General features: G+C 43.3%; 1 protein-coding gene across 5 annotated transcripts in view; it reads left to right on the top strand.

The window, feature by feature from the left end:
• The window catches only part of BANP (BTG3 associated nuclear protein), a 662871-nt gene that overhangs the window by 465559 nt on the left and 170199 nt on the right, over nt 1-27113 (top strand). For all 5 annotated transcript variants that reach the window (XM_073605714.1, XM_073605712.1, XM_073605715.1 and 2 more), the window contains 2 exons: nt 1771-1901; nt 21678-21740. In XM_073605714.1, coding sequence (XP_073461815.1) covers nt 1771-1901; nt 21678-21740 — 194 coding nt within the window. The remainder of the gene's footprint in view (nt 1-1770; nt 1902-21677; nt 21741-27113) is intronic.

Below are 27113 nucleotides of genomic sequence, written 5' to 3'. Positions count from 1 at the left end.
TGCCGACCCGCCATCCCAGAGCAGGAGATGGCGGGCCACATCAGGGGACTCTCCTGACCTAAAGGATCCTCCATAAGCCTGAAGATATCTACTTGGGAGGTCTTTTATCTATATATGACCTGAATCACTAACTAAGACATTGTCCTGACAGCTGGATTTTTCCTAGATCCTCATAGCCTTCAATTAGCATCTTTCGATTTTCTTATACTACACCAATATCAATTAAGCTTCTCGTTTTATGGCCTTGATAGGAGACCTCAGAGGGTGGGCCCCTGTGGCTTTTGCCTTCCTCTGTTAGCGGAATTGTTCATGGTGGTGGCATCAGCAAATATCCCTGGTTTTTTATGCAGCTGTTGACATCCTTTCATATATCTCCATTGTTAGGCAGAGTCCTCGAAACACGTCAGGTATCTTCATCTTCATCTATATCACTTTGGGACTGCACCCCTATAATCGCTGTTTTTTTAATTTTATTTCTGTAATATATATAAATCGCTGTGAACAATATGTATTATAGGATGTCTATTATAGGAGGGGTATTTGTTCTATGTATGTATTTAAGGGATGACAGCACACAGCAATATTTGGCCAGATCTATATATTGTTTGGCAGGTAAATAGTTTTTATTTGATTTAAAAAAATATACATTAGCCCTAAATTACACTTTAATGTGTGTGTGTGTTTTAAGGATAAACAAGGCTTCCTTTTGGTGATATTACAAAATGTATTACATTTTTTATCCTATTCATAGACAAACCAAATAGCAACATTTAAAAAAATTCACTTTTTCCTACTTTAACTTTTATATAAAATAAATGTTACTGTAAATAAAAAGTATACATTTTATTCTATATCTGTCCTGTTTAAAATTACATAAAATTATGATTCTGGCAGAAAGCATTACAAAGTTACTTAAGTTACTTACATTTGAAATAAAGGTTTTGTTTTTTCAACTTTGATTTTTTTTTGTAATGGAGTTCTTAATATGAAAAGAATTTTAAATGTTAACAGTTAGGAAATTAGAAATAAAGAATCATCAGGGAAATAATATGGGAAGAAGGAGTTAATAAACACAATTTTATTTATAAAAAAAAATCTCTTTGATCTACAGATGAATGAAACAGTAACAATGTTACTTTGTATCTCCTGTTTGAACAATGTTTATAAATGCTGTGTTCCATAGTCTGGTTGACAGCAGTAGCTGAAATAGCTTGTATTTACACAGCAACACCCTGCTGCCCTTTTGAGTGGCTACAGGGCAGAAGGACGGGGCGTTTTTCCCTGTGTTATAGAAATGAAGGGAGGGAGAGAGGAATTGTGTGGTCCTAAAATGCTTTCCGTCCTAGAGTGACAATGCTTCTCCTTCATAGATGCAGTATAGTAAGTGTTGTTTCTGTTGCACCCTTACTACCTGGTGATTTTACTGCCGTCTGATAGATCTATTACTATTACTGGAATTATCTTTGGCTAATGAGGCCTCGGATGCCCTAGGAGTTTCCGCTTCAGAACAAAATGGTATGTGTGATTGTAATGGGAAAACTGAAGTGTTAGCTATCTGGGGCATTGATTATAAAATGGTTTCATTTCATGTAATACTAAAGTATTGCTAAATTTGTATCAGCTATGCCAATACAGGAAGTTAACACCATCAGACTAAATACACAAAGTCTAAAACAAAATATGAAATCATGTTTAATGCCACCGCAATGGGCCCATCCTTTTTTTTTAATTCACAATTACCATATGTGCATTTGCATCTTTCTCTTCTAGATGGTGTACAGAATACCGTTTCATCTTCCAGTGACCTGCAGCAGACACCGCCTCAGGCGCTGCACTACGCTCTGGCAAATGCCCAGCAGGTACAGATCCACCAGATCGGGGAAGATGGCCAGGTCCAGGTGGTGAGTAGTCTCCTTCTTTCTTCTTTATAGAATGGGAAATAATTACAGTACACAGAGTGATGTTTATGTTGAGTTCTGTTTATGTTTATGTTGAGTTCTTATCAGACATCATCCTTCCTCTGATAGAGACCCATCTAGCAGCCAAAGGAAGTGACATTCTTGCTCTGATCTAAATGTTACCTGGCTCATGTGTGAACTGGTTTAGCATCAAAACCATTCCAGTACATTTATGCCACATACAGTATGTGTCAGGGAGTGCCTGCTTCCATCAGAGCCTAGTCACGCAGGTGCTTTGTTTCATGACTGATTTCCTTTAAGACTGAACTCCAGGAAACTTGAAAATTCCTCTGTAGAATGGGGCTGCACCTGCACTGCAAAAGTTTAACTGCTCATTTAGGTCTAGGGGGTAAGTGATACTAAACCTCCAAATCTTTTAAATAAAAATAACAATCATGTTATACTTACCTGCTCTGTGCAATAATTTTGCATAGAGCAGCCCCGATCCTCTCCTTCTGGTAACTCCCGCCTGCGCTCCAGGCTCCTCCTCTGCATCGGGTTCCCCCCACAGAAAGTCGCTTTCCATAGGGGGGTACCCGTGCGGGCTTGCTTCTGAGTCCCGCTGCTGTGTCCATTGACACAGACAGCAGGACTCAGCCCTGCCCCCTCTCCTCTCCTCACAGCTTTTGACTGACAGCAGCGGGAGCCAATAGCTCCCGCTGCTATCAATCTGCCCAGTGAGGAGAGCGACAGCGGCTTATGCCGCTGCGCTCATGCACATCGCTGGACCAGATCAGGGTCAGGTAAGTAAAAGGGGGGGGGGGGTTGAGGGGAGCTGCAGCACAGAAGGTTTTTCACCTTAATGGGTAGAATCCATTAAGGTGAAAAACCTTAAAGTATAACTAAAGGCAAAAAACTTTTTTTGTTTTGGACAGACTGGAGAGGGATTAGAAAGCTTGTCAGGTTTTATAGCTGTCTGTGCCCTGTTAGGGAGATTCACCCTCTCTATTTGTTTACCTGTTTACCATTATCATTGAAAGTGAAAGTACGGTAAAAGAAAATCACACATTTTGGGTTGTCCCCAGAAAAGTAATCGAGGTGAAATCTTCCAATGGGCACACTAGTTCTGGTGACCTGGGGGTCCACATGAAATTTCCTTAATATGCAAATATTTTTTGTTTAGCTATGGGACAGGAATTGAAGGGAAATTCCCCCAATGGGACACAGATGGTAAAAAAAAAAAAAATCTGGATTGGGTTATAACCCCTCCCTTGTTGTATCCAAAATAAAAAGTTTTGCCTATAGTTCTACTTGAAGGCTTTACAATCACTTTGGCTCATCTGGCCTGCTAGACCGGTCCCTGCAGTGTCTTCTTCCCCTTGATCTAGTGGTATAAGGTCTTGACATCATCAAGACTAGGGATGATCCGAACACCCCCCGGTTTGGTTTGCAGCAGAACAGGCAAAAAATTTGTGCAAACACCGTTAAAGTCTATAGGACATGAACGTGAAAAATCAAAAGTGCTCACTTTAAAGGCTTATATGCAAGTTATTGCCATAAAAAGTGTTTGGGGACCTGAGTCCTGCCCTGGGGGGAAATGTATCAGTGCAAAAAAAAGTTTTAAAAACGTACGTTTTTTTCATTTTTTGATTTTAATAATTCTTAACAACTTAAGGACCAGCCTCGTTGTGGAATTTAGGTGTTTACATGTTTAAAACAGTTGTGCAATTTTTTTGCTAGAAAATTACTTAGAACCCCCAAACATTATATATTGTTTTTTTTCTAACACCCTAGAGAATAAAATGGCGGTCATTGCAATCCTTTTTTTCACACCGTATTTGCGCAGCAGTCTTTTTGGAAACAATTCACTTTTTTGAATAAAAAGATAAGACAACAGTAAAGTTAGCCCAATTTTTTTTTTATATTGTGAAAGATAATGTTACGCCGAGTAAACTGATACCCAACATGTCACGTTTCAAAATTGCGCCCGCTCGTGGAATGGCGTAAAATTTTTACCCTCAAAAATCTCCATAGGCGACATTTTAAAAATTCTACAGGTTGCATGTTTTTCGTTACAGTGGAGATCTAGGGCTAGAATTATTGCTGTCGCTCTAACGATCGCGGCAATACCTCACATGTGTGGTTTGACCACCGTTTTCATATGCGGGCGCTACTCACGTATGCATATTTACACTAAAATGCAATAAAAAGAAAAAAAAAGTCATTTAAAAAAAATGACATTGAAAAAAATGTGCCTTTAAGACGTATGGGCGGAAGTGACGTTTTGACGTCACTTCCGCCCTGCAGTGTCATGGAGATTAGTAGGCGCCATCTTCCCCTCACTCGTCTCCATGCACAGCTAGGGAGCAGATGCGATCGCCTCCGCCACTGCTGACAGCTCCGGTAAGCGGCGGAGGGCACCGGATCGCAGCGGGAGGGGGGCCCTCTCCCGCCACCGATAAAAGTGATCTCGCGGCAAATCCGCCGCAGAGACCACTTTTATCTTGTAGCCGACTGCCGGCCGAAAACAGGGATACCGGAGTTATGGCAACTAGCTGCTGCCATAACAACGATATCCGCCGCCAAACTTAGGACGTATATGTACATGTGGCAGTCGGCAAGTGGTTAAAGTGAAACAATAAAAATAAAATATTCATTTAAATATCGTGCCTGGGCAGTCTCCTTAGTCTGCCTGTAAAGTAGCGCATATTTCCCATGTTTATAACAGTACCACAGCAAAATGACATTTCTAAAGGAAAAAATTTTATTTAAAACTGCTTGCGGCTGTAATGTATTGTCGTATCCCGGCAATATAGATAAAAATCACTGAAAAAAACAGCGTGGGTCCCCCCCAGTCTCCTTGGGTCTGGTATGAATATTAAGGGGAAACCGCGCCAAAAATACAAAAAAAAAAATGGCGTGATGTTCCCCCCAAAATCCAAACCAGGCCCTTCAGGTCTGGTATGGATATTAAGGGGAACGCCGCACCAAAATTTAAAAAAATGGCGTGGGGGTCCCCCAGGCACTATATACCCTGAACAGCAGTATATATACTTTACAGCCTGCCCTATTGGGCCTTTGGTTTTGGTGACGCCAGAACACTGTAACCCCTCAGAGTTACTCTTGTTGGGCGTAGGAACAGGCCGTGCTGTGAAATATAATATCAAAAATATAGCAATTTGGCATTTAGATGCTAAGCAGGTGGATGGCTGGGACAGGATTTCTTTTTATGGTTCAGCAACTGGGGTAGGTAAATTTGCCTGCTAAAATCAATTGGTGGTGTACTGCTAGCAGATTGGCTGCAAGTACTTGGGACACCTATTGCTATACCTTCATTCCTCCCAGTGCAGGTTTTTGAGAGGATGGAGGTATAGTAGGGTTGGAAAATCCCAGATGAGGAGCAAGGAGAAGTCCGCCTTTTTCTATGATGTGAGTCTTTCAAGTGTTGTTGCCAACGGACTGCATGGCAGATCATCATATGTCTGGTCAAGCATGTGGTGCCTAAGCAGCTGCTGTTCTGGCCAAGCTTGATCCGCTTCAGACATAGGATGCAAACAGCAACGGTGTGATCTGCTGCACATGTGTCAAAAAAGGCCCACACCAAGGAACTTTTAAAATTCAGTGGGGAGTCAGCAGCGCCCTGCACCTGCGGAGCTCTTCAGTGTGATGCAATAGGGTGACTGCCCTTAAGCTGCCCCCTAGAGGACATCCTTCCTCGTTGGAGTTGTGCCTCCTCCTCCTCCCTTCTCTCAGGCACCCAAGTACAGTCAGTGACCTCATCATCCCCTCCCTGCTACTAACTGGAGAAAATTTGGCAGTATGCTGCAGCTGGGGGAACATCATGACTGCCCGTTTCTTGTCCTTCTGTGGCACCCCCTCTCTCTAGGCTCACATTACTCCCTTCCTCAACCTGTTAACCAACATTGGAGCCTTCAAATCATTGTGCATCCTCCAGCAGCATATAACCGACACTGTGGTTGAATAATTGTGGGGACTCCTCCGTGCATGATGGTGGGGCTATGGAAGGAGTGACTGTGGACAAGGAGCCGGTGGAATAGGTCGCTTTGGCAGCTGCGTTGAAAGGCAAACTACTCTGAGCCTGGGTGACAGAGGATAAGGAGGATAAGGACGGCTTCATTATCCACTCCACCAACTCTTCTGCATGTTGTGGCTCAATAACACAGCCAACAGCAGGACAAGCGAGCCCCACGGCCACCTGTAGAGGATGCACCATGTCCACGACCACCACTGTTGACTGTAGACACAGAGGCTGCTTGCCCTCTTTTAGTGGCCTGTGAGCATCTGCCTCTCCTTGGTGGCCTTTCGGACATGATGTATTTTTTGTTTTGCAACACCACACTACACTGTGTTATATACTGTGTACACCGCCTGAAGTGTATTAGAAACTATACACCACCCAATGCACTGTATATATACTCTACACTGAATGCAAGTATATATATATATATATATATATATATACACTAGACTGAATATACATATGAATACACCGCCTGAATTGTATTAGAAACATTACACCACCGAATGCACTGTGGATAGGCTACACTGAATGCAGAGTATATATATATATATATATATATATATATATATATATAAATACACTGCCTGCACTGACTGAATATAGAGTAAATAATGAATATAAAGTCTATGCTAAATGCAGAGTATATATATATATATATCACTTATACATTGCTGCTAATTGAATAACCTGCCTGCTTAATCTAACTCAAGCTATCGATCTGTCCATGCCAACAACACTACACACGACCGCCGTGTAAGCAGCCTTATATAGTGTGGGGCGTGGACTTAGTCCCCCTGAGACATGATTGGCCAAAGGCACCCTACCTTTGGCCAATTATGGCTCTCTCATTAGAGCACGCTGTGATTGGCCAAAGCATGCAGGTCAGGTGCATGCTTTGGCCAATCATCATACAGCAATGCACTGTGATCTCGCAGTGCATTATGGGGCGTTCCGCGGTGCTTGAATTTCCCGCAAATGCCCCATATGTTCGGTTCATTTTAGAACAAATGAACACCCAATGTTCGAGACGAAGTTACGTAAGTTCGTCTCGAACCGCGGGCTCATCCATAATCAAGACCAGTGTAGTATCAATAGCCCTGCTCTCAATCCACCTCTGAAGAATGGAGGATTGAGTAAGTAAAACTGCTTTTACTCTCCCTCAGATTAATAAGCAGGTAACCCTTGCAGTGTGGGCACAGCTCCACTGCAAGGGAGAGTTTTCAGATTTTCAGGAGTTGAGATTTAACAACTATTGAGATTGGATTATTTTAATGAAAGCTGAAGATGTAAAAAAGATTGAAATTTGCGTTTGAAATTACATTAACCTTATATGAAATTTTATTGACTGGGCTTTCATCAACTTTAACCAAACAGTTAGCAAGGTAACTAAATACACTTCCCTATACACCAGATATAATTTACAAATCTGTTTAGACTGAAAGAGGAAAGACCCAGACAGATGGTTTCTATTCTATACTCAGCTTTACGAAGAAAATACTATAACACATGCCCGTTCTGGAGGACTGAAGCCCAGGTCAGGGATATGTACTGTTCCAGGCCTACTAAAATGTGTACACCCTAAATCACTAGATGGAGAAATACTGTGATAACACTGGCTTATGAATGCAGTGCCTTAAAACTTAGGACATTCCTCAGCAGATAAATAAAGAATAGCTGAGATCAAGTCCAATCTGTGAAGACTGAAAGGTATTAAATTCTGGGGGTTGTATATCCAAAAAAAGGGAAGTTAATTTCCTCTGGCGATGGAGTTTTCCCAGAGAATGTCAGGTTAACTTGCAAAAATATTTCCTTCTGGTTCCAGCCAATCAAAGTCTGAACAGTGACACGTAAATTCACGCTTGATAGCTACAGCTTGGATTGGAGACACAGTGATTTAAGTGCTATACAGTGATCACAGAGTCTCACAGTAATGGGAAATGAAACGGCAATTATTTATGAAATTAGAGCATCTCAGACAGGTCGAGTCTTTGTGCTTGACACAAAAATAAATGCTCTATATTGTCTTTAGTTGCACTCAAGAAAAGGTGTTGTAATTTACTCTCCCTCTACCCCTCTAGAGCAGGGGCAGCCAACCCTGGACAGATAGAGATTTACCTGAGCAACATGGAAAAGATCACTAGTTTGCAACATTTTTTTTTTTTTAAGGACATAACCTAACAAGCCCTCAAAATTGTCTAAAGCTTTTACAGGCGTCAAGCTCTTGAACGTTAAATAAGCTCACCTTTTAACAAAAAATAATATTTCTTTATCGTACATCATGGGACACTGAGCCTTAAGTAATTACTTAATGGGTTACAGGTATATATATTTCGGGTATACCCAATCAAGGAAGTTCACTCCCTCTATAACCCCTTGTCCTCCAGGAGCACATAATTTTTTTTTGCCAATGTCGAAGGTGTTGGTCATGAGTGAAGATGTGCTCTGAGGAGCTCCACTGAAGGGATCCATGCCTCCATAAAGACCAGATCCATCCAAAGTGCCACTAAGGCCTAAAAGGCTGGTAACTGGGGCCTTGTATCCGAAGCACAAGGTTTTTCCTGTAACGCCTCTCTTTGTAGGGCTGGACCCCAGGAATCCAGGGCTTAGGTCTTGCTACATTACTTAAAGCTTCCTGATGGGGTGTTTTACAGGTCCAAGGGAGTTGGAACCCCGTTTTAGGGACCCGGTCCTTGAAGGTTTGCTAAACGCAGTGATGGGTGAAGGCTGGATTGTCTGTTTATTCAGCAAATCCTGTGGCGGGGATAAGGTAAGGGAAGAAACTTGGGTATTAAAAACACCTATGTATTTCTTCCATTAGGGAAAAACATTTTGTCATGCCTTAAATCTCCACTAGAGGGAGTCTATGCACATACCTTAATCTGTTATCTTCACTGTAAAGCTCAGTCCATGTCTGGTTACAGCAGCGTGTGGAGGGAGACTTTCAAGGTAAAGGAAATCTGCAAAATGGGATCAGAGGATTCGGGGGACAGCAGCGCTGTACCCCCCTTACATTACCCCCCCCCCCCGCCGCGGGGGGTGCGGAGGTCCCGCTAATACCGCTATTTGTTTTAACTGTGGCTGATTTCACTGTTGTTTGAATTTTTCCTCGGAGGGGGCGGGGCCTAAGTGCAATGCCGTGAATGTCCACTAGGACACACGGCAGGCTAAAACCAAATACAACACAGCTGTGACAGTCTCTCCTCGGCTGACGAGGGGAACACAAGCAGCCTGCAACACAAGGACACAAGAGCTGTGGGACATGTGAGGGTTGCAAACTGGCATTCCTGATACAGGAACGACACCCTTTTCCCAGCACTAGGCTGAATTTTATAGCGGCTTTAAATGTCATGACTATTTTCAGCGATTAAGTGCAATTTGTATAGTGCCTCTGTTTTTGTACTTAGGGCTATGCCTACCAAAAAAGACACCACAAAAACCAAAGAGGTAAAGGTTTCACCCCCAGGCGCTAGGATCCTGAGTCTCATTTCCATGCTGTCATCCTCGCCTGAATTACCAGTTATGGCAAGCCAGGGTGAGCCATTGGAACAAATTGATGGTGCAACTGCTTCCCACATCTCAAAGCCTGTATACGTGACTGAAGATGTCCTTTCCTCCTCCCTGCAGGGTCTGGAAGAAAGATCAGCATCCTCCATTCAGATGGATAGAAAGCGTGCTAGATCCCCCTCCCCCACTTCAGAACTTTTGCAAGGGGAACAAGTGGGCAGAGGATGAGGTGTTACCCTCAGTCGATCAGGAGGAAAAACAAACCGATGATGATTCCTCTGCGGAGGAAACAAAGGTAGATGAGCCTTTTTCAGCCTCTCAAATCTGAGAAATTGCTGATACAATTTCTTATGGATATGGTTCGTTCTACTTTAATGCTACCCCTAACGGAGTCTCCTGAAAGTTCGGTTTCTTCTTTTCTTCCTTAAAACCCTCTCAACCTTTGCATGCGTTTCCTGCACATGCATTACTAGAACAGCTTATTTTCGCTGAATGGGATCACCCAGATAAGCATTTTCTCCCTCCTAAGAAATTTGCAATTCTCTATACCCTCTCTATAAATTCTCCAAAAGATGGAAAATACCAGCAGTTGACGCTGCGATTTCCAATGTGAACAGAGGCCTAACTTGTCCAGCAGACAATACACAGATGCTTAAAGATTCAACAGATAAGGAGTTGGAATCCCTGTTAAGATCTACTTTTTCCATGGCAGGTGCCATTACTCAGTCTGCAGTCGCTGCAATAAGCATCTGTCAATCCCTAAAGGACCAATTTAAACAGGCCCTTAGAGAGCTTCCTGCACAACAAGCTCGGGATTTGGCTGAACTACCAAAAGCATTATGCTTTGCCATAGATGCTATTAAAGATTCTATTCACCAGGCGTCCTGCCTTACGCTTATGCTTGTGCATATGCGTAGAATCCCGTGGTTAAAAAATTTGGTCAGCTGAAACACCATGTAAAGACCTCCTAACTGGGCTCCCTTTTCACGGGGAGCGACTATTTGGAGAAAACTTGGACAAATATATCCAAACAATTTCTAGTGGGAAAAGTACTCTTTTGCCAGTCAAAAGAAAGTATAGACGCCCTTCATTTAAACGGGCTCCTTCCCCTACGCCAGGAGCTTCTGCCTCTAGGCAGGGGCGATGGCCTCCGCTGCCACACTCTAGAGGAAGATCTCAGATTCAGACCCAGGCTCAAAAGAAGTCCTGGGGTCGGAAACCTGCAAGCCAGAATCCTAAAGCCTCATTATGAAGAGGCCCCCCCCTCCTCACCAAGGTGGGGGGAAGACTTCTGCAGTTTTCAGAAGTCTAAAAAGAAGAAATTCAGGACAGATGGGTCATCTCCACGGTAACGCTGGGGTACAAGCTGGAATTTCGGGACTTTCCACCATCTCGATTACTGGGGTCAAGAGTTCCCAAAGATCCAGAGAAAAGACAATCTCTGTTTCAGGCACTAGACCGATTAATATCTCAAGGGGTGATCATACAGATCCCCACAAAAGACCAAGGTTTGGGGTTTTATTCAAACTTTTTTATGGTACCGAAACCAAATGGAGATGTCAGACCCATTCTAGATTTAAGAAATCTAAATCAGTTCCTGAAGATCCTCTCCTTTCGCATGGAGACAATCAGGTAAGTAGTTTCTATCCTTCTAGGAGGAGAACTTCTGGCATCAATCGACATCAGGGATGCATATCTGCATGTCCCTATATTTCGCGCTCATCAAAAGTTTCTGCGGTTCGAGTTAGAACAGCAGCATTTCCAGTTTGTAGCCCTGCCCTTCAGGCTAGCCACAGCACCCCAGGTGTTCACCAAAGTGCTAGCCCCACCTCTAGCTAGGTTAAGGGCACAGGGCATAACAGTCGTAGCGTACCTAGACAATCTATTACTAATAGATCAGTCGGTGGCTCATTTGGAGCACAGCATACACACTACAACCAACTATCTGAAGAGTTGGGTTGGATTCTCAACCTAGAGAAATCCTTCCTTAACACCGCTAAAAAAGCTGGAGTACATGGGTCTTATCATAGACACAGCCCAGGAAAAGGTGTTCTTGCCTCAGGCAAAGATCAACTCCATAAGAGAGTTGGTAAGGAAGGTCAGGTCAGATGGCGATCCCTCCATTCGCCTTTGCATGAGGTTGCTAGGAACCATGGTGACTTCATTCAAAGCAGTTCCCTATGCCCAGTTTCATTTAAGACTGTTGCAAAACAGTATTCTGTCTGCTTGGAACAAAACAATTCAAGCTTTAGACTTGCCAATGCAGCTCTCCCCAAGTGTGTCCCAAAGCCTCACTTGGTTACTAACCCAGAATCTGCTGAAAGGAAAATCCTTCAGACAAGTCATCTGGAAAGTGGTAACGACAGATGCCAGCCTTTCAGGCTGGGGAGCAGTACTAGAAAAGACAACTGTCCAAGGACAGTGGTCAAGAACCGAAAAGAACCTTGTCCATCAATATCCTAGAGATTCGGGCAGTACGTCTGGCTCTAAAGGCCTGGACTTTCAGGTTACGGGATTGTCCTGTCAGGATTCAATCCGGCAATGCCACAGCTGTGGCCTATATCAATCATCAAATGTCTTTCAGCGCAGAGAGAGATGAACCATATTCTAACTTGGGCAGAAAGAAATGTTCTGTGCTTATCGGCAGTCTTCATTCCAGGAGTAGAGAATTGGCAGGCGGACTACTTGAGTCGCCAGCAGTTATTCCCAGCGGAATGGTCTCTTCACCCCGACATATTTCGTGCTGTTTGCCAAAGATGGGGGACTCCAGACGTAGATCTTCTAGCGTTCAGGTTCAACATGAAGTTAGTCGACTTTGTGGCCAGAACAAAGGATCCATTCGCATGCGGAACGGATGCATTGGTGACCCCATGGGATCAGTTCTCACTGATCTATGCATTCCCCCCTATTCAGTTGCTGCCTTGACTTCTTTGCAGGATCAAGCTGGAAAGAAAGTCGGTAATTCTGGTAACACCAGCATGGCCCAGAAGGTCATGGTATTCAGAAATCGTAAAGATGGCAGTGGAGGGCCCATGATCCCTCCCACTACGGCCAGATCTGCTCTCACAGGGACTGATATTCCATCCTACCTTACGGTCTCTAAATTTAACGGCTTGGCTATTGAAACCCACATTCTGAAGAAACGTGGGCTTTCCGGGTCAGTTATCTCTACCCTGATTAATGCTAGGAAGCCAGCTTCCAGAACTATATATTAGAGCCTGGAGGGCTTATGTTTCCTGGTGTGAATCCAAGGGTTGGCACCCTCAGAGATATATCATGGGCAGAATTCTTGCCTTTCTACAATTAGGGGTAGAAATGAAATTGGCCTTGAGTACTATTAAAGGCCAAGTCTCAGCTTAATCGGTCTTATTTCAAAGACCACTTGTTACTCATTCTTTATTCCGGGGGGTTTTATACAAGGGGTAACGCGGCTTAATCCGCCGGTCAAACCTCCCTTGAACCCTTGGGACCTAAACTTTTTGTCTGTGTTATAAAAACAGCCATTTGAACCGATACAACATATTCCCTTAGTCCTTTTGACAAGAAAGTTGGTATTTTTGGGTGCTATATCCTTAGCAAGAAGGGTGTCGGAATTGGCTGCTCTTTCTTGTAAAGAGCCATATTTGATTTGTCATGGGGACAGAGTGGTGCTACGCCCTCGTCCAGACTTTATCAAAAGTGGTTTCAGGTTTCACCTGAGCCAAGATATTGTCCTGCCATAATTTTTTCCAAAACCATGTTCCAGGGAAGAAAAGTCACTACATTGTCTTAATGTGGTGAGAGCAGTGAAAATCTATTTTAAAGCAACTGCTCAGATTTGTAAGACTGATGTCTTATTTATTCTGCCAGAGGGTCCTAAGAAAGGACAGGCAGCGTTGAAATCCACTAAGTGGATTCGACAAGTGATAATTCAAACTTATGATTTAAGGGGTAAAATTCCCCCGTTTCAAATTAAGGCGCACTCTACCAGGGCTGTTAGTGCTTCTTGGGCAGTGCGTCATCAGGCCTCCATGGCCCAGATCTGTAAGGCCGCAACTTGGTCTTCAGTGCATACATTCACAAGATTTTATCAGGTGGATGTAAGGAGGTATGAGGATATCACCTTCGGGCGCAGTGTGCTGCAGGCAGCAGTATAAATCCTCAAGTCTGTGGGTACCCTGCGGGTTGTCTCTGTCTCCCCTCAAGTAGCATTGCTATTGTAATTACTTAAGGCTCTGTGTCCCATGATGTACGATAAAGAAAATAGGATTTTTATTACAGCTTACCTGTAAAATCCTTTTCTTGGAGTACATCATGGGACACAGATGTCCCGCCCCTCTTTTGGGATTAAGTGTATTGCTTTGCTACAAAAACTGATGTGCTCCTGGAAGGAGGAGGGGTTATATAGGGAGTGAACTTCCTTGATTGAGTATAACCAGTGTCAACACCTGAAGGTGGCCTATAACCCATTAAGTAATTACTTAAGGGTCTGTGTCCCATGATGTGCTCCAAGAAAAGGATTTTTACAGGTAAGCTGTAATAAAAATCCTATTATTATATTTTTTGCAGGTAAAAAAAAGTGCATTTATTATTGTTTGTTTCTGGAGCCTCTGAAGCATTGCACCAGTAATCAGCAGATCGCTGGTGCCATGCAGATCTCCTGCAGACCTGTCAGTGTATTTGTGTGCCTGTACATCATAAGTCCAAGCAGATACACTTTGACAGGAAGACTCGATGCACTTCTACAGTGCTCCAGAGCACCATGGTAGTTCATTGAAAACTACAAGCCAACAGCTGCAAAGGCTTTCTATTCACATAGGACTGTGAATAAGTGACGTGGGTGGGGGGTGAAAAGATCCCTGCTAGCTGTCAGAGCGGGGACTAGTCTGTTCGTAACATGTTACACCCTGAATATGGGTGTAATATGTAACATGTTACGAAAGGTGAACTCATCCTTTAATTAATTTCCTTAGCCAGAATAAATAGCTTGTTCTGGCCATTGAAATGAATGAATGCTCAAGAGCTAAACGTGCCTAGTAGCGACAAGCGTTATTCTTGCCAAAACTCTGCTGCTCCGGGACGCACTGGCAGAGGTTTTTTTCCCTGCCACTAAACGTTGCTAAAAGTCTTTTGTCGCGTACACACGACCGGACATTCCGACAACAAAATCCTGGATTTATTTCCAATGGATATTGGCTCAAACTTGTTTTGCGTACACACGGTCGCACAAATGTTGTCAGAAATTCCGAACGCCGAGAACGCGGTAACATAAAATACGTACGACGAGCCGAGAAAAATGAAGTTCAATAGCCAGTGCAGCTCTTCTGCTTAATTCCGAGCATGCGTGGAATTTTGTGCGTTGGAATTGTGTACACACGATCGGAATTTACGACAGCGGATTTTGTTGTTGGAAAATTTGATAACCAGCTCTCAAATTTTTGTTGTCGGAAATTCCGACAACAAATGTCCGATGGAGCCTACACACGGTCGGAGTTTCCAACAACAAGCTCACATCAAACATTTGTTGTCGGAAATTCTGACCGTGTGTAAGCGACATATGTGTGTATGGACACATAGGTTAACAAGCTAAGGCTAAGAAGCCCTTGTACAAACTTCTAGTGTGCATGAGGCCTAAAAAAGTAATGAAGGTTTAACCATTTGTCTACCAACATCATTTATAAATGGCGGCTGGTAGACAGGGATTTTAAACACACTCCCAACTGCTATAGCATCTGGGAGTGTGTTTAAATTTGCTGAGCAAATGAATGCTGCTACCAGACTCGTCCACCTTACCCAACCGTTCATTGCCTGCTTTCCCTCTCTGCTAACCCCTTCATTGCCTTCTACTCACCCAAAAAATAAAAATTTAAAATACTAACAACAACCTACAAAGCCATCCACAACTCTGTCCCCACCTACATCATTTACCTTGTCTCAAAATTCCAACCATGACGACCTGCTCTCTAGGTCCCTCGTCACCCCCCTCTCCCATGCTCGCCTCCAGGACACCTCTAGAGCCTCTCCATTCTCTGGAGCTCTGCACCCCAATATGTCCAACGATCTCCTACTCTGTCTTCCTTTAGGTGATCCCTAAAAACCCATCTCTATAGAGAAGCCTCTCCTGCCTCCACCTAACAACTAAACTTTTATTTTTTTCCATTAGCTCATCTCCAACAGTTTATACCTTTTGTATCACTTAACCCTTTTTTGTAGATTGTAAGCTCTAACAAGCATGGCCCTTTAATTCCTTTTGTATTGAGCTGTGTTATAACTGTACGTCTGCCTTCATTTTGTAAAGCGCTGCACAAACAAAGAGTGCAGAGTTCAGTAGTAAGTTACATAGAGTTCAGAGATCAGTGGTAAGTAACACAGAGTGCAGAGGTCAGTAGAGAGTAACAAAGGGTTTCACAAGTCAGTAGTATATAACGCAGAGCGCAGGGGGTCAGGATTAAAGTGTTTATCACCCCACCACTTCATATTCCTGTGCCTGCTGTAACATGTACTTGTATGAGCAAATATCCTGTTCTCTTTGTATTGCTTCCTTTGTGTGAAATCCCTGGTGTTCCTGCCAGTCCCCTTGCTTTCCTATTAACTGACCACACTAAGCAGGGGAGCACACTGTAGTCAGTTACCTAGCTATGCTGGGAACTCGATGTACTCTCGTCCAATTATCAGATTCCTGATATGCCCCCGCTGCACAGCCATTCACTGGGAAGCTCAGTGTGCTGCTGCTGCTCCCCCCCCCCCCCCCAGCTCTTATGCTGAGAACAGAACAGAGGGAATGTGATCACTTATAAACAAGGGAAAAAAAGGTATTTATGTTTTTTATATATATATATATATATATATATATATATATATATATACACACAAATGTTTTACTTGTCATTTCTATTGTAAACTAAATGGGTTGTTTTACAAGGTGATTGTTTACAATCACATTAACCACTTACGGACCGCTCGCCGCAGTTTTACGTTGCTACTTTCAAGAGGAATACCGTTGTTATGGTAGCAGCTAGCTGCCATAACCCCGGTATCCTTTTCTTTAGCGGGCGGTCCGCTTCAAGATAAAAGTGGTCTCTGTGGCGGATTTGTCACAAGATCACTTTTATCGGCGGCGGGAGAGGGGCCCCTGCCGCTCTCCGGTGCCCTCCGCTGCTCACCGGAGCCGTTGGCAGTGCCAGAGGTGATCGTGTACTGTCCCTGGCTTGGCATGCAGACAAGTGGGGGTAAGATAGCCCCCACCCGTCTCCATACCACTGCAGGGCGGAAGCGATGTCAAAACGTCACTTCCGCCCATAGCTCTTAAAGGGACATATTTTTATGTCAATTTTCTTTATTGCATTTTAGTGTAAATATGAGATCTGAGGTCTTTTTGACCCCAGATCTCATATTTAAGAGGTCCTGTCATGCTTTTTTTCTATTACAAGGGATGTTTACATTCCTTGTAATAGGAAAAAAAGTGACACAATTTTTTTTTTAAAGAACAGTGTAAAAAAATAAAATAAAAGGTAAAATAAGAAAAAAAAAAATTTAAATGCGCCCTGTCCCGCCAAGCTCATGTGCAGAAGCGAACGCATACGTGAGCAGCGCCCGCATATGAAAATGGTGTTCAAACCACACGTGAGGTATCACCACAATCGGTGGAGCGAGAGCAATAATTCTAGCCCTTGATCTCCCCTATAAGTTTAAACATGCAACCTGTAGAATTTTTTTTAAATTACTATGAAGATTTTTTAAGGGTAAAAGTTTGTCGCCATTCCACGAGCGGCGCAATTTTGAAGCGTGACATGATGGGTATCAATTCACTCGGTGTAACATTATTTTTCACAATATGAAAAAAAAAAATTGGGCTAACTTTACTGTTGTCTTATTTTTCTCTCAAAAAAGTGTATCTTTTCCAAAAAAAAAGTGCTCTTGTAAGACCGCTGCGCAAATACGGTGTGGCAGAAAGTATTGCAATGACCGCCATTTTATTCTCTAGGGCGTTAAAAAAATATATATAATGTTTGGGGGTTCTAAGTAATTTTCTAGCAAAAAAAACAAACTGTTTTTAACTTGTAAACACCAAATCTCAGAAAGAGGCTCGGTCCTTAGGTGGGTAAGTAACGCAGAGTGCAGGAGTTAGTAAGACACAGTGCAAAGGTCAGGGGTAACTAGCCCCCTCAAGCAAAAATACCCACCTTTCAGTACAAACATCTGCACCACTAATCCAAATTCCCCCACAGCACAAAAATGTCCCCCTCTACACAGAGCCAGGGGCACCCGACAGAGTGAGGAAATCTTCTCTTGGCTATGTCATATGACATATCAGAGCTGAGGAGGAGCCTAGGACCTCCCTCTGTGCTGCAGTGCCTATTGCCACTCCAATGTGAGGTCTGAGAGACGGCAACCACTTGGAACAGAGGGACAACACGGGAGGGTCGTGCTATCACAAGGGGTGAACAAGACCCTTTGTGATAGCAGGGACAGTGACAGGTACTTTTTATTGAGAGATCTGGCTTTTATTAGACACCTGATTTCTCCTCTGCCGGTGCAGTTCACTTTGGTACTGTAGAAACAGCTTTTCTTACTTCTTGTGATCTCATCACCAAACGTTTTGCAGGGTAGCTGCTGTGAGCTCAGTTTGACATAGGCACATCCCCTAGAACAACATCGTTTGAGAGACCTTCATACACACATTGTGTGAGCAGGTCCTTGGGTGTAAAGGCAGCAGTATTTTTTTGCTAGGAAAGAAAACAATGTAGTCATGTGGAGAGGGACACAGAAGGGTGGAGTGATGGGTGAAATAATTTAGTTGAACAGGAAGGGCTGATTTTAGTGCAGCAGAGGCAGCGCTGTCGGCTTAACCAGGAATTAGGGAACTCAATAGAATTCTAGCAGGATTGCCAGGTATATTTCTGTACATACATCATTTTTAAAGGGGGTGAAACAAGGGCAAATGTGCATGTATTGTTAAAATGTACTGCATATGTATTTTTTTTACATTTTTCCTAGATATACACTTTAAAAGACTAAGGTGTGGCAAACAAATGAATGTAGTACTGTCAGGGTTAAATCATGCCAGTCCCCCCCAGGTCACCAGCAACAGAAGGCAAAGTGTCTCTTATCAAGTCTGAATGGAGTTTGGGCTGGAAGTTTTCCTTGGAGTTCCTATTGTCAGTTTGATAAGTTCAATCTGTTTTGTTTTGCCTCTTATGAATAGGATAACTTCCTTCCAAAGGAAATGAAGCTGTTTGATATAGAGGGAGCTGTGTTTCTTTGAAAGTTACAGGCAATTGTTCTCGCTGTAAAAGAAAAAAAAAAAATAGAAGACTTTTTGACTGAATTCCAAACTGTGCATCTTTAATCTGCTCTCCATACAGAAGTTTTATTCTTCCCAGAATATGGTCAGTGAGAAAATGAGATTTTTTTTTTCTGATGGTTGCGAATCCAGCATGGTGCATAGCAGGGGTTCTAGGTTCATTTCCTACCAGGAACATTGCACAGGGTTCCTCCCACAATCCAAAAACATGTTGGTTGCTAAGTCTGTTATCATCACATTGGTCCTTCTGTGTTTGGGGAGATTGGATTGTAAGCTCTTTTAGTATCAGTGAACATTTCTGTGTGTTCTGTGCACTTTGTAAGGTGCTGCTAAAATTTTTCAATTCTATGTATAATGTAACTGATTACTGAAAATAAAGAAGGTTTTATGTTATAATGGTGCAAGCCTAAAGGGGACCTATGCCTCAGGGGCGTACCTAGAGCATTTAACACCCAGGGCAGATCCTATATATCTGGCACCCCCCATCAGACTTTTCCCTCCTGGGAATAGTGTGATAAAGCAGGTATCACCCCCCCCCCACCCGAGAAGAATGTGCCCATGCCAAGCACGGGCGGATCCAGAGTCTAGTCTCGGGAGGGGCACTGCCAGAAAATATAATTTTTTGGGGTACATCTATCGGGGAAATGGCTGGTGTTGGCGTTCAATCATCACGGCACCATGGTTGTTATGGTGTCAGGAAGATAGAAGCACATTATTACTATTATTACATTGTTATAAAAATTTAAATAGTTTAACTCACCATAATGCAGAATCAGTGGAAGCCCCGAGTGTGTCACTTGCCACGTCACCTGTCACCAGATGCAGATTGTCACTTGCCACGTTGCCTGCCACATGTTGCGGATTGTCACTTGCCACGTCGCTTGTCACCAGATGCAGATTGTCACTTGCCACGTCGCTTGTCACCAGATGCAGATTGTCACTTGCCACATCGCCTGCCACATGTTGCGAATTGTCACTTGCTACGTCGCTTGTCACCAGATGCAGATTGTCACTTGCCACGTCGCCTGCCACATGTTGTGGATTGTCACTTGCCACGTTGCTTGTCACCAGATGCAGATTGTCACTTGCCACGTCGCCTGCGACATGTTGCGGATTGTCACTTGCCACGTCGCCTGTCACCAGATGCAGATTGTCACTTGCCACGTCGCCTGCCACATGTTGCGGATTGTCACTTGCCAGGTCGCCTGTCACCAGATGAAGATTGTCACTTGCCACCTGCTAAGGTGGTCTCTTGTGTCCAAAAGACAGGCAGCAGAGAGATGATGTAATCTCTCTGCTGCCGCAGCTGCCTGCATGGTGAGGGGGGAACTGCAGGGATGCAGGGCGGGCGCCGGGCGGTGAGAGATGATGATGGCTCCCCCGCCCTCCGGCTCCCTGATTGGCCAGCAGCCAACAAACACATTGAGCGGCGCCGGCACATCTCACCAACTGAGCCGCCTTGCCAGCCCGCTGTCTCTCTCCTGCGGAGCCACCCGGCAGCTCTCTCACCTATGGAGCCGCCCGGCGGCTCTCTCACTTACGGAGCCGATCGCCGGCTCTGTCACCTATGGAGCCGCCCGGCGGCTCTCTCACTTATGGAGCCGCCCGCCGGCTCTCTGACTCACCCGCATTTCTCGGAGGGGGCAATTGCCCCGTTGCCCCCCCTGGATCCGCCCCTGATGCCAGGTATCTCCCTTCTTGGGAAGAGTGTGACCATAGCAGGTATCAACCCGCCCTTCTGAGAAGAATGTTCCCATGCCATGACCCCCCTCCAGGGAAGAGTGTAATAATATTAGGTATCCCCCCTCCTGGGAAGAGTGTGCCAATGCCAGGATCTTCTCTCCTGTCCTTCTCCTGCACGGAGTCCGATCTCGCTGCTCAGTAATAGACAGATGGCAAGCTGGGTGAACCTGTTATTATAGAGATGTGGAGATAGAAGGTGGGATCACCTACCTGAGGAGAAGGAGGATTCGGACAGGCTGTAGTCGCTGGGCGCTGCCATGCTGGTGGGAACGATGTGCAGAGAGCGGTGTAGAAAGTGGCTCCCTAAGGGGCGCCAGCCTGACACCCCCCCCCAATGTGTGGCACCCGGGGCGTCCTGCCCCTCTGTTGGTACACCACTGGTTTGGGCCACGGGCATTAAAGTGTTTCCTTTTTTTTTAAGAAGCAGTAAATGCACATTAAGCCCTCAGTGAGCTTTCTAGTTGCAGGTACCATGGAGCAGTTCATTCTAGTTTATAACAGAACTACTTTGGGTATGATAGGCCTTACGGCTTTATGATGTAAACAAAGTACACCTGATCTGTGTTTATATTGAAAGGATGGCAAGTCACTGCTGGTAAAAAAGACTTTGATAAAGCTACTAAGAATCCAATAACAACCTCATTAGTGAACTTCGAGGATGAATTGCTCCACAGTACCTGCAGCTACAGAAGTCACTAAGGGTTTTTTTACTAAAGCTAGAGAGGGCAAAATTTGTGAAAATTCTGCAGAGAAACCAATCAGCTTCCAGGTTTTATTGCTAAAGCTTAATTCTAAACAAGCTGAGATTAGAAGCTGATTGATTTCTCTGCAGAATTGTGACACATTTTGCACTCTCTAGCTTTAGTAAATAAACCCCTAAGGGATTGTTCTGAAGCTCATAAACTGCTTGTTAAAATATTTGAAAGTCTTTAACTGCCACAGCCAGGTTCACTTAATGCTTGCCACTATCTGACCAATCTGTTTGACTAAAAGCAGTCACTTTTCCTGTTTGGTAAGCATCTGTGGGCATGTTGGGGTATATGATACAGGAGGCAGCAAAGATCAAGTTGACTTGGCCAGGCATTGATGCTACCCTGAATTTTGTGTCTGGCCTCCCACCCTCTTTCACTGAGCTTCTGAGGATGTTAATCCAATGCAGAGGGAAGGAATCCCTTATTAAATGTTATTTTCTTTCTGTCTCTTACAGGGACACCTGCATATTGCACAGGTACCGCAGGGAGAGCAGGTGCAAATCACTCAAGACAGTGAGGTAATCCTTCATATTTTTTCTCTTGAGATTATAAAGGAATTGACTGCACTGGATGTCAGTTATGGTGTAATTACAGTACATACTTTATTAAAACAGAAATATCATATATCTTGATTGAATCCCTGAAAAAAATGAAAGTGGTATTAAATACAAAAACAAACATTTAGCATATTCTAGCTTACTATTTCTTAGATGTGGTGTCTGCATTAGTGTTCTTTTTTTATTCTTTACTTTTACCTGTTGATCGACCTGTAAGTTTATTATTCTTCAATTTCCTTTAAAAGACCAAGCTGTCCAGCAAAAGTGGCAAGTAGACTGTTGAGACAAACCATTTATCACTGAGAGGGGTGCTTACAATGGTGAGCTTTTATTCATTGAGTAAACACTTTTTTTCCAAATTAAAAATAAACTGTTGCTGTAAGTCAGAGGTGTCCAAACTTTTTTCAAAGAGGGCCAGATTTCATGAAGTGAACATGCGTGAGGGCCGACCATTTTGCTTGACTTTTTCTGAACCATTAAAATTAAATACAAATTAAATATTTTATGCAAAGTTTATTGCAAACGGAATACTATTCATTTCGTAACATTGATGACAATATATAATATATATATCTCTTCTCTTCTCAGGGTAACGATGAGCTCAGGCGTGTCATGCTTAAAAAAATATATATAAATATATTTTTTTATATATATATATATAGTATATATATATATCTTCTTTAGCCTCTGACCAATCCCCAAGCACCTCTCGGGGTAAGGATGAGCTTGAGCGTTTTTTTTTTTTTTTTAAAGAATAATCTTTTCTTTAGCCAGCCAAATCCACCAGCACCTCTCACTGCAATGATAAGCTCAGGTGTTTTCTGTTATTTTTTTTAAATGATAATCTTTCCTTCAGTCGGCTTAATCCACCAGTGCCTCTCACTGACTGAAAGGAACCGCATTCCGGTTTGATGTGGCCCCCACTTGGAATTTACATATATATCCATCTGTGGCCCCCAAGTATATCCATATGTGGGCCCCAAGCTTGAGCGTGTTATTTTTTTTTGCTGTGAATATATCTATCTTCTTTAGCTGAACAAATCCCTGAGCGCCATGCTCATTGTTAGGGGGTGTGTGGCTGGGCGTGTTCAGAAGTCGATGTGCCCGAGCCCGCAAGGAAGCTGACAGCACGCAGTGCCACCGCCATTCACAGGCACTGTGACATTTCCCCCGATCTCTGCATCTGCAGTCCACAGATGCAGAGATCGGGAATAGTCACAGTGCCTGTGATTGGCTCTGCGCACTGTCAGCTTCATAGCGGCTCTGGCACATCGACTTCTGAACACGCCCAGCCACACACCCCCTAACAATGAGCGCAGCGCTCGGGGATTTGTTCAGCTAAAGAAGATAGATATATTCACAGCAAAAAAAACATAACATGCTCGAGCTTGGGGACCACAGATGGATATATATGTAAATGCCAAGTGGGGGCCACATAAAACCGGCACACAGGCCGGACTTTGGATGTGCCTGCTTTAAGTGCTTTAAAAGTCTTAGCTGGAGTTCGGCTTTAACTTATTAAATCTGCTAGTGCATCTAAAACTACCCTCCGCAAGAGTGACTGCTATCCAGGGGTGGCACAGTTGCTTCTCCGTCCAGAATAGAGATGCCCTAAGACATGAAGTGTGTTACTGGCAGAATCACCAGGTGAAATAAAGGGAGAAAAAAAACAAAAAAGGATAATGAATGCATCCATGACATTTAAGGTTTGGTAAGCTGCAATATATTACATTTTAGTTTTTGGACTTAATATTGTATTGACCGGGACCCTACTGTTAAAGTGGTGTTAAACCCAAAAACAAAACCGCCGCTTAGGGACCGTTGCAACAGCTTCAATCTAAGGTAAGTATTTCATAATGAGCTGCTATGCGATGCATACTAGCTCATTATGCCTTTGTCTTGCAGGGTTTTTTTTTTTTCCCGAGTTTACAACCACTTTAATAAAAACTGATCGTTTCTAGCACCCTGCCAGTGTCTAATGGTTTGCTACATCCATATAAACTGATACAGTCTGCTGGAAAGCTTGTTCTTTTTGAAAAACAACAGTGGTTGGGTCACTAGATAAAAATAGAAGAAAGGAATCCTAAAAAGGAAAACGAATGCAGCCATCATATCTGAGAATTGGTAAGCTGCAATATAATAAATGTTGGCTCTTGGGTTTAATACTTTAAATGAGTTTTGCCTTCAGTGGTGGAAGCAATCCCACGATGGCCAGGGAAGGGTATATCTGAATCCAAGGTCCCCAGGTTTTAGAAAAATTTTCGTATCTAGCTTAAAAATTTGCAGAGGGCACTTTAGTGGACTGCCAATGGCTGGTGATAACTGATCTGGCAGCTATAAGGAAAAAAAACCTAAGGGGCTCCTTTTTTGAGACTGTTATGGAACCCAGTATCACTCGGTGAAAAGCAAGTTGTGGAGTACGGGGACTTTGGTAGTCATAAACATCCAAAAATAATGTCAATAATTAAAGAAAGTTCAGGCATGATCACCCGATATGTATTATTGTAGCCAGATGGCTATAGCACCTCCAGAAGGAATTAGATATTGTGTGGTAAGTAGTGTGCAATCTAACTGGGTAGTGATAAATGTGCTCTATGTGTAACACAGGGATTAACAGAGCTCCTGCTATACTCCTGGGGTCACTCAGGTGTATTTACTGCAGGTCCCATAGACTAGTGCTGCAGTCGTGTCTCTGCCCTGCCTCCTCCATTTACATTACATTAGGTATGACAACTTAATTCCCGGAGTGGACCATTAAAAAAAAATGTCTCTGCTGGAGCATTGTTGTTTTGGAGAATACAAATCCTCTGAACAGAAATTTTCAGAATTTCCAAGTAATAATGTTGGTTGACTGTTGTACCATGTTCTATGAACTCGTATTGAACTATCCACTTGTACTAAAAAAAACACACCAGCATGCATGCACGAGGGTTCACACTCTGTCCACATTTGCATCCGTCCCTCCTTAAACTGCCATTGCCATTCCTGAAATTCATTTTCCGGAAAGCTGTGCATTATCTTTTTCGCGGCGCACTAGATGTCCAGAATGTGATCAAATTTGTGTCCTTTTAAGGCATTTTTTGTTTTTGAAAACAGCCAAAATTCGCAGGGTGCTAAGTCAGGAGAATAAGGAGGTTGGTCAAATTTTGGAAGGGATTTCTGAGCCAGGTACTCATGAACACTTAACGCATTATGTGCAGGAGCATTGTCATGGAAGAGAATCCACTTGTCAGGCCAGAGTTCCAGTTTTTACCTCCAAACAGGTTCCCGTAACCTTTTCAGAATTTCCACGTAACAATGTTGGTTGACATATTTGATTGCTTTTGACGCCGCTCAAAGTAGAAGTGAAAACATATTCCTGTGTCCCAGAACATGGGGTGCAGGCTTGTCCTAATACCAATCCAGGGGGTTAGTAAATCTAAAAATGTAAACACAAAACGCTGAAGCATGCAGTGGGAAACAAAGAATTCACCTCGCCCGAATAAAACACGCATGTCTTGTTCTCAGGTTAAATTCATGTTGGTGTGCTTTGGGGGTTTTCTTTATCACAAGGGGATAGTTCACTATTAGTTCATAGTACAAGGTACAATGGTCAACCTACATTGTAAATAGGAAAGGATCACCTCTACTTCCGACCAGCCCAGGTGAAAAAACGATAAAGAGCGGCCTTAGCCTATATGTCTCCACCAAACTACACGCCGTGATGATTAAACCCCGGTGGGCGTGGCCAAATGTATCATGGTGTGTGGTTTTTACATTTTTAGATTTACTAACCCCCTGGATTGGTATTAGGACAAGCCTGCACCCCATTTTCTGGGACACAGGAATATGCTTTCACTTCTACTTTGAACGGCGCCAAAAGCAATCAAACATGTCAACCAACATTGTTTGGTGGAAATTCTGAAAAGGTTACGAGAATCTGTTTGGAGGTAAAAACTGGAACTTTAGCGCCTGACAAGTAGATTCTCTTCCATGACAATCCCCCCCCCCCCATATTTAGCACCAGCCGCCACTGGCCAAATCCTCCATTATAATCTGCCACACGGTTTCCCTGTTCAATTCTCCTGCCATCATTCACACACTCAATCTTCGATCTGAGCATACAAGGGTCCGCACTCTGTCCACATTTGCATCCATTCTTTGCGTTTTTGGCTGCCCACTTCTTGCGTCATCATGGACAACTTTCTGCCCCTCCTTAAAGTGAAATTTTAGTCAGAAAATTAAGTCCTGCTAGATGACTTCATGCTGGCTCCTTTTGCAGGTATAGCTATGTAAAACATAAAAAATAACTTCCTATACTGCTTAAAATCCAGTAATACATTGTCTCATTTTGCTCTGCACATGCTCAGTTCTCTATTTTCAGGCATTAACAATGCTGGAGGCAAATTAAAGCACACAATAATTTTGGTAGCATAATTATTAAAGTGTTACTAAACCCAGGACCCTGAATTCACTATATCTGGTCTCCCACAGTACCCATAGCATAGGAATGCTGTTATTTTAGTAAATATAAACTGCTAAATACCTTTTCTCATCAGCAGTATATAGCAGTCTTGTGACTTCTGTCAGTGTCTGGTTAAAGCTTGTAGGAGGTTTCCATTCTCCCCTGATTGTCCTATGAGGCTGCAGGACCCCTGACCCTCTGTCTGCAGAGTGCTGATTACATGCGCTCTCCCAAGGAAAAAAAAACTCTAGCAATGCACACCAAACTGAGCATGCCCCCAAGGCTCTGTTCTATCAGCAGATAGATTGAGGACAGTGAAAGAAGGGGAGGTTAAGAGAAGACAGGATCAAATAGCTTTTGCATACAATGCAGATAATTAACCCTTTAGGTTGAACAGAGAGTATAACAAGCATGCTTTACTGCATATAAAGACTGATTTTACTGTTGTGGGTTTAGTAACACTTTAATGTGGAATGTATGTTCTTTCCCTAAAGAATGTTATTTCTAACAAGTTGTTATGGGTAAAGTTCCACTTTAAACTGCTTATGCCATTCAAAAACACACAATTTCTTCATGTATAGTTCACCACAAGCTTGTTGTAGTGAAACTAAAGTTTCACTCACACCTTTGCAAATATTCATGCAAAATTTGATGTTAATCCGCTGTTCCAGATTCTTGTCACTCCTTTTCCGCCAACAACACACACATACACACGCGTTATTTCTTCTACTACTCTGTAAAGACTTATGCCTTTTACACACGACCGGTTTTCCCGTTGGAATAAACTCTGAAGGTTTTTGATGGAATTTCGCTCAAGCTGTCTTGCACACACACGGTCACACCAAATTCCGACCGTCCAGAACGCAGTGACGTACGACGGGACTAGAAAA

Source organism: Aquarana catesbeiana, linkage group LG11 (assembly GCF_042186555.1).
Source record: "Aquarana catesbeiana isolate 2022-GZ linkage group LG11, ASM4218655v1, whole genome shotgun sequence".
Classification (NCBI taxonomy): Eukaryota; Metazoa; Chordata; class Amphibia; order Anura; family Ranidae; genus Aquarana; species Aquarana catesbeiana.
This window is presented reverse-complemented; position numbering and strand designations above follow the sequence as displayed.